Below are 8,077 nucleotides of genomic sequence, written 5' to 3' on the forward strand. Positions count from 1 at the left end.
AGCTGGGAAAGAAGCATTACTCTCAAGCTGCTAAGGGAGCATCACCAAACCTACAGAGTTATAGAGAATTAAAGCTAAAGGTCAACCTCCATTTTCTTTAAAGATATTCAAAGAGTCTGTTTGGTTTTTGCTTTTTAAATATTCAGAGCAAATTTAGGACTTTTTTTTAGATATATTGCAGAATACACTTATCTTCTACACACCACTAACAGACTTGTTTACAAATACTGCAACAAATTAGGCATTTCATAAATAAACTATTTTTTTCTCCATAAATAAAAAGCAACATTCAAGTGTCACCTGTTTTGTCTTTCAATATTTTGTAGCTCCCTGTGGTCCCTTTTCAGGTGTTTGGTCAAAGACGTAAAGTATTCCTTCAACAAATTCTGGAAGGGTTGTTGTTTCTCTGGGCTAATTATCTCACTAGGAGGAAAGCTCAAGTTAAACTTCTCTGCAACAGTTTTTACTTTCCTTGGTACCAAACCAGCAATGTCATCTCCACAGTGCCGACAAAAGCTGATAACCACAGAAACATGAGTGTGGGATTCTCGATCAGCATTAATAATATTTTTAAGCTGCTCATAGATTAAAGATAGACCTTCCTTGTCAGTGAAAATCCCAACTATTGTCAATTCTGCAATGAAACGCAAATCAGTTCTTAACTTGGTAATGTTGGGAGTCTTCTCTTCTTTCCTTGCTTCAAAATGTTTTTTCCAAGCCTGAAGTAACGAAGGAGCAAAATCAGCATAGCGCTGGTGAAAGAGGGAACACAAGTGCACAGCGCAGTTCACGTCTGATATTTTTAGTTTGGCTTCCACAATAGAAGCTACTGCTTCTGCAATGTATTTGCTTAAATTCAGGCTATTAAAGTCATGGGACAAGGAGTCCCTTTGTTGCTCTGTAATGGTTTTTAGCTTCTTAACAAAAGCTGTGTTCTTCTTCAGACTGGAATCCAGTCTGCTGAAGAAGTTTTCCTCAGGGCGATTGTCTGGTGCATTCTGGTTTTTGCTGCGAAGCTCTTTTCTTGCCTGATGGCGCTCCCAAGCCTCCTGATGGAGCTGATGTGCTTCCTCTTTTTCTCTAAGAGAATAAAAAAACAGTCATTTTCGTTACAGAACCTTACTTTCAGGTTAACAGTTCAAAGGAAAAAAAAAAAGTAAAAAAAAAAAAGTCGGAAACCCTCCAGTAGTACTAAACAATTTCCCCTTAATACTCTATTTTTAAATATTTAACAAATTAATCCTAGAAAGTTAAAGCATCTGCTTCATAAACTCTCTGTTTAAGTTTTTTGCTGCAAAAGGCAAATACTACTTGTTACAAAAAGAAATTTCTCTAATATTTCTGTGCAGAACATATTAATCCCAACAGACTTAGAAAAACATAAACATAAAACTCCATTTACTCCAGATAGAGATGAAGTTCTTACAGAAGAGGACAACAACCTTTCAACAGGTTACTGAGGTTACCTCAACACAGTTGAGGGAAATCCTTTATTCCCAGACTACTGAAACCACACAGAAAATATTTTAAAATAGGTGAAATACATCTGTCCCAGCTAGAATTTGGCTATGACATTGCTTCAGTCTTAGAAAGTGACATATTTCAAACACAAGAACGTCTGGAATCTTGGCTTTATTGGTCTAAAGATGCTATCCTCAACACTGTAGTACCTCTTGATAACATACTAAGAAACATTGTCTTGGTAATATCACATATTAAACTGCCAGGCTGCATTCTGTGTTTGCCACCCAGGTATCAATTGTCTATGATTGAGAAAAAGAAATGACAGCCATCCCTCACAGTAGATTTGCTCCTGTTATGGTCTGTGGACCTGTTAGAGCCTGTATTCCCAATTTTATGACACTAATACTTCTCCATCTTAAAAGAAACAGTGCTTCTTTATTCAATCATATTTGTGCATTACAGGGTCATCACATGGAGAACACCATCAAAAACCCCTATTAGAGACTAAAGTAACAGAGGTTAGAGGTGAAAACTCCAAATGACCTTGAAGTCATAAAGCATGCTCAGCTAGCCATGTAAAATTTATAACACTACATACAACTATAATAAGTAACTCAAACAGTTCATCTTTTATAATTCTGATCACAACCCTGACAGCAGGACTACAGCACTTGACACCATTAAAAGACAACTTACTTCAGTTGAGCAGCTGCTTCTTCTTGTTTCTTTTTCTCTTCCTCCTCTTGTTTCTTTTTCTCCTCTTCTTCAAGTTTCTTTTTTTCTTCCTCTTCTTTCTTCTTTTGCTCTTCTTCTGCCTTTACTTTATCCTCCTCTTTTTTCTTCCGCTCCTTGTCTTCTTTTTTTCTTTTATCCTCTTCCAGTTTTTTCTTTTTATCTTCAGGAACCTTTAAAGTCTCTCTCTTCATGCCAACCTTGACATCTTCTTTTGGCTTCTCCCTGGTGCTCACTGGTCGCCTTTCACTAAATTCTTTTTCTTTATTATTTAACAGAGATTCTTTTTCTTCCATATTTGCTGGCTTTTTGCGCTCAGCTGGCATCGTGTTACCCAGGCAAGTCTGCAGAATCACAGGAAAATAAGTACTTTTAACTTGTTGTTGATATATTAAAGTCACTTTCACAGCCCACCCTTAGTTCTTAACTAAGTAAGATAACTCACAAATGCCTGACTCATCAGAATAAAATACAGGCTTAAGGTAAGTTTTCTTGAACTAAGGAATGGACCTAACAACCGGTAAAAACTAATCATTTTGTTATAGTATTACACTGTGAAGTTGTCTTTAGCATGAATCGTGAAGTGAAAGTATTTGAAGTTTCTGCAACTTGAGAAATACAAGATCTCAGAACATAAACAGAAGTCCATCTGGAAAAATATCGAAGACTGATGAAAGCAAAGTACCCCCAACTTAAAAAATGGGTAAAAATATTTGATTCATCAGCATGCACCTGCACCCCACTGACCTTGCTACATATCTCCTAAGAATACTCCCCCTTCCACTACCTCTACTTAGGATCATAGGATAACGCAGGTTAGACAGAACCTCAAGGGATTCAACCTCCTGCTCAAAGCAGGGTCAACTATGAGGTCAGACAAGATTGCTCTAGGCTCCAGTCTTGAAAGCTACCAATGAAGGAGACTGCACAACCTCTCTGGCCAACCTGCTCCAACGCTTGACTGTCCTCATTGTTAAAAGGCATCATCTTGTTCCCCTCTTTCCTCACCCCTCCCAAGATTTCCCCAGCCATCTCAAGTGCTCTTCCATACAGCACAAGTACCAGCTGGAAAAGCATGCTGTGCTAAGATGTATGCACAAACCTCCCTGCCAGCAGAACAAATGGAAATTATAGCAGAAAGGCTACAATTATGAAGAGTTATCAAAGGCTCCAATTTGTATGTCTTTCTACTCAACCAATGTTTTTCTGGGGACTTGTAGGAGCTTTAGCATCTTTGGGGTTTCTAGCCCTCTAAGCTTTAGTTTCATTTGGCTAAGGATCCAAAAGGTAACAAATATTGAACAAAAAAGGATAGAATCACAGAATAATTTAGATCAGAAGGAAACTCTGGAGGTCACCTAGTTCACTCCCTTGCTCAAAGCAGGTCAAATGAGATCAGGGACTTGGCTAGCTAAGTTTTGAGTATCTCCAAGGATGAAGATGCAATGGCCTCCTCTGGGCCCCTGTTCCGGTACCTGAGTAACCTGAATAAGCTTTTCCTACTATCATCCCGGAATTTGCTATGCCCCATCTTGTGTCCATTTCTTCTCATCCTATCCCTGTACAGCTTTGAGAAGAACCCAACTCCATCTTCTCCATACTCTCCTGTCAGGTTGTTGTAGACAGTAATAAGACTTCCCCTTCTCTTCTTACAGATGAAGAACTGAACTCAGTTCTCCCAGTTTCTCTTCAGATATTGTGTCCTCCAGCCTCCTAATGATCTTGGTGGCCCTCCAGTGGACTTGCTCCAGCATGTCAGTGCTTTTCTTGGAATAGAGAATCCACAACTGGATGTGGTGTCCAGATGCGGTCTTGTAAGTACCAAACAGAGGGGAAGACTCACCTTCCTCAACCTGCTGGATAACTCTTCTTACTACAGTCTAGAACGCAGCTGGCCTTAATGCAAGGGCATTCTGCTGACTCATGTCCAGGATCAGATAGGGCCAGCCAGGACTGAAAGAGGCAATTAGAACCACCTAAGCCTTATTTACTTCAGGCTAAGTTAATTTCTTAAAACAAAAAGTAATTTTCACATACTCATGTGCTTCAAATTAAATTCATACAGAAATGGGACTGATGGAACACGACTGCATGTGACACCTCCTAAAGAACCATCACTTGATTTTATTAGTAACACCAGTTTGATTCCCAATTACCACCCTTACTTTTGCCTAACATTCCACTCAGACTGTATGATGAAAATATGCTAGATTCACATATTTCCTGCATCTACTCAACAAAATGGATAATGAGACACTTGCATTCCAATCTAATGTAGAGTGCTTCTAGTATTATTTTTAACTATTTTGAAAGATATTTATAAATAAGACATCACACTAAAGAAAATCTCTGTTTCTAACTAAGTATTCCATATTCCCTCCCCCACCTCCCAAACAGTAAGACGACAGATTCATATACTGACTATCCCATATGGAGCGCTGCGTTACAATTTTTAAGATGCTTGTCCAGGTCTCCCAAAGAAAAAATTGTCTGCAAAAATTCACAGTATATTCAGATATGGGCAGAGACAACTTACCTATGGAGAACCTATTCAGGACTTGGCCTCTTTAACAGCAATTGGCAACAGTACCAATGAAGAAATGTTTCTGACACTGATTTATGGAAGTGAGACCAATCACATCAGCATTACTTAAACAAGTACTAGCAAATTTGGCTCCCTAATGCATGTCTACAACTAAAAGGTTTCACAGCTCAACATCTCAGAACGACTTGGATTTCAAAAACACTGATCTACATCATCTTAAAACAGTATTATTATTAAATCAGTACTTAACCAAGGAAAAAAAAAGTTAACAAAACCCAAACAACTAACCAGCCACCCCCTCCTCCTCCAAGTCCCTGCATTATTAAAGGTCTGAACTAATTTTTCCATCTCTGTAGGCCAGCCAAGTGGGACCTGTTCCTCATAGATCCATCTGGGAGATGCAAATCCTCTACGTGTTCTGTCCCAAATTCAACAATAACAGTTTATTAATCTTTTCTCACTATGAATCCACATTGGAAATTCCATCAGTTTCAGACAGCTAACCTATGTCTCCCACCATTTTTAATAAAACAGGTTTGAACGGGAAGCTTTTAGCATTTAAACGTCACTGTAATATCTTACTAGTAAGATTAGGTCCATGAGAACATTGCATGAGACTCTCCAATAATTGTATTAAAGTGTTTTTCTCCAAGAAATCTATTAAACAAAAAATTAGAGTAATGCATTCATTAAAAAAAAAAGGCATTAGATTGAGAAAGATAATAAATTGGGAACTAAGTTTAAAAATAAAACTTTGGGAAAAAAGGTTGTTTGATTAAAGAAATGCTGGAAAGACATGCCACAATTCCAATACTCTGGCTTTTACCTCTGTTCCCCACCTGTTGTTAGTAAGGTAATTCAATTACAATTGGGGGGAAAAAAAATGAAACAAAATATCCAGCTACACAGGTAACTTTTAACAACACAATCACTTACCAAAATCATTACACTGCTCAAACTCCTACTAATTTTAGGAACTCAGAATTCTGTTTTAAAGACGTCTGACATTTGCTTGTATAAAAACAAAATAGAAAAGATGGGATAAAAAGAAAAGGGATGGAGCATAATCAGGTACATTGTGATTTCGACCACAAGGCAGTATAGTATTATCTGCTTTTTCCCCCATGAACATTGGTGACCACAAAAACCCCAACAATCTAGTTTATAATAGGTTTCTGTCCTGTATCACAGAATACGTCTGTTACAATACCCCTCACTACCTGCTACGTATATATAGCTCCTTATCTCACAAACCCTTCCGATCACACTGCCAGCTCATTTATGTCTACCAAGCACCCATGGCAGGAGGCAGTCAGTGCGGCTGCTGCCTCCAAGCTATACACAAACTGATTCATCCCTCAGCACAGGAGTGTCGGCTAACAGCACAGACAAAACAGAACTGTCCACCAAGCTTGTACTATAGCCCTTCCCTCAGCACGAATGTTAATTCAGACCTTGTTACTTTTCCTCAGCTGCCAGTTATCGCACAATCTGTAGAAGGTTTATACCTTCAAAACATCTGCCTGATTTGACTGAAACTGGTTGAACAGTTCAAAAGTTGTGGGAAGCACGGAAAAATGAAAACGGACAGGCAGCAGGCTTGCCTGGGTCTCCTTTCCATAGGAAATAAGGCTGAAGATACAGAGTTTGGTCCAAATTAAGGGAATGGTAAGGAAATATTAAGAGAAACTTAATCGTTAAGAGAATTTCTATTTAATACCTAATGTTTACATGAATGCACTGATGAAAAGGCACGATAATTACATGAACTTCATAAGCCAATAGACAGGAAGAACTGGCGCTCACTGCTGAAAATTAGAAAAGACAGAGAAGATAGATACAAGACACGCATTCCACATGCTTTTGGACTCTTGGCAGTCCATTTCTGTAGTGACATTTAGATGCTTTAACACTCTACCTTCTTAGTTTTATTACTTACAGATGCTATTTTTCCAGAGGAAACTATTTCTCTTAATTTTTTCACTATTTAACCGACCTTAACTCAATCTTAGTTAAGACATTTTTTATTGTACCTGAATTTCTACTTAGTTTTTTTCATACCAATCTAGGAATCTGAAAAACTGATGGGATTGTGTTCATGATACTCTGGGCTCAGAAACTTAAGAAACAGGTCTTGAAATACACAGGCAGCATTTAAGAGAAAGCATCTACATACTTAGTTCTCAAGAAAACCAAAGATTCATAAAAGGTATTCAGCATCATTAATCTAGTCACCATTCAGAATAAAAGGATAAACATCAACACCTTGGCCCGATATGCTTAAACCCTCTCAAATCAATAAAAACAGCCTATTGGCACAGACTGCCGTACCATGAACCAGAATCTCAATCCTTGCAAACACAAGTATGCAGGGAAGAAATATGGCTTTATGAAACTAAGAATATAGAGATTTTTCACATTCTTTTTTACTGCTACTGGAAATTAAATTGATCACATAAACATTCCTTTATGCAGCTACTCTATTACAAAAGAGATAAGGGAGATAAAGAATGTAGGCAAGATGTCCCACTTCTGATTGGCCGAAAACACTCACAGAGCAACCAACTTCTTCATCGTTAGAAATCACACCACTCAAAAATTAAAAGTTTCAAGAATTGTTTTCTTGAAGTTCAATTAAGTTTTCTCTTGAAGTAAGGGAAGGAACATTAAAAAAATACCATGGGCAATCAGAAGAAAATAAACTTAGCCACTAGTTTTGAAAGATGAGACACAGAGAAAGACGGGAAATTATAGTGCATAGAAAGAAGCCCCCCTACGCACTGGCAGGGAAGGCAGGCCTGCCTAACCAGCCGGGCAGTTTTACTTTCGATTCCATTGGTCTCGGAGAAAGCGTTTTGCTGTCACATCTGCAGGAACACGCTTTTCACTGGGAAAAAGAGGCCTACAGACAAGTCACTAAATATACGCGGAGCAAAAGACTTCTTCGCTAACAACCTTCCTCGCTTCCTCCAGGACGCCCCTACACATGTCAATCCACGTAGGCAGGCTCTCCAACAGCCCGGCCACCTTCTCGGGCTCTGCCTTCCCCGCTCCCACCGCAAGCCTGAGAAAAACAGCGACCTGCCCCGCTCCCTGCCACCGCCTCCCCGTGCCCTGCAGGCACCCTCACCCTAGCCCTTCCTTCTCCTCACCCCCACGGCCCCCTCTGCCTCGGGACGCCTCAGCCCCGAGGAACGCCTCACGGCCCCCGCCTCCAACAGGCCCCTGCGCCTTCCCACCGCCTCCCCCGGGCCCTCTTCCCCACACACCACGGCGCCGCCCCACCCTCCGGGCCGCCCCCGCCCTGCCCAAACGGCTGGGGCCCCCACCGCCCCC

At 39.9% G+C, this 8,077-nt stretch overlaps 1 protein-coding gene across 6 annotated transcripts in view; it reads right to left on the reverse strand.

Moving 5' to 3' along the window:
* Window positions 1-8,077, reverse strand: part of UPF2 (UPF2 regulator of nonsense mediated mRNA decay) — a 68,530-nt gene that overhangs the window by 60,070 nt on the left and 383 nt on the right. For 2 of the 6 annotated variants that reach the window (XM_075522911.1, XM_075523317.1), the window contains exons 2-4: window positions 5,678-5,752; window positions 2,161-2,540; window positions 301-1,080 (exon numbers count right to left, since the gene is read on the reverse strand). In XM_075522911.1, the coding sequence (XP_075379026.1) occupies window positions 301-1,080; window positions 2,161-2,540; window positions 5,678-5,686 (1,169 nt within the window). In that variant the 5' untranslated portion in view covers window positions 5,687-5,752. Of the gene's footprint in view, window positions 1-300; window positions 1,081-2,160; window positions 2,541-4,039; window positions 4,062-5,677; window positions 5,753-7,871; window positions 7,892-8,077 lie in introns of those variants that run through there. The other 4 variants (XM_075523069.1, XM_075522994.1, XM_075523234.1 and 1 more) reach the window with 3 other exon arrangements.

Source organism: Mycteria americana, chromosome 1 (assembly GCF_035582795.1).
Source record: "Mycteria americana isolate JAX WOST 10 ecotype Jacksonville Zoo and Gardens chromosome 1, USCA_MyAme_1.0, whole genome shotgun sequence".
Taxonomy (NCBI): domain Eukaryota; kingdom Metazoa; phylum Chordata; class Aves; order Ciconiiformes; family Ciconiidae; genus Mycteria; species Mycteria americana.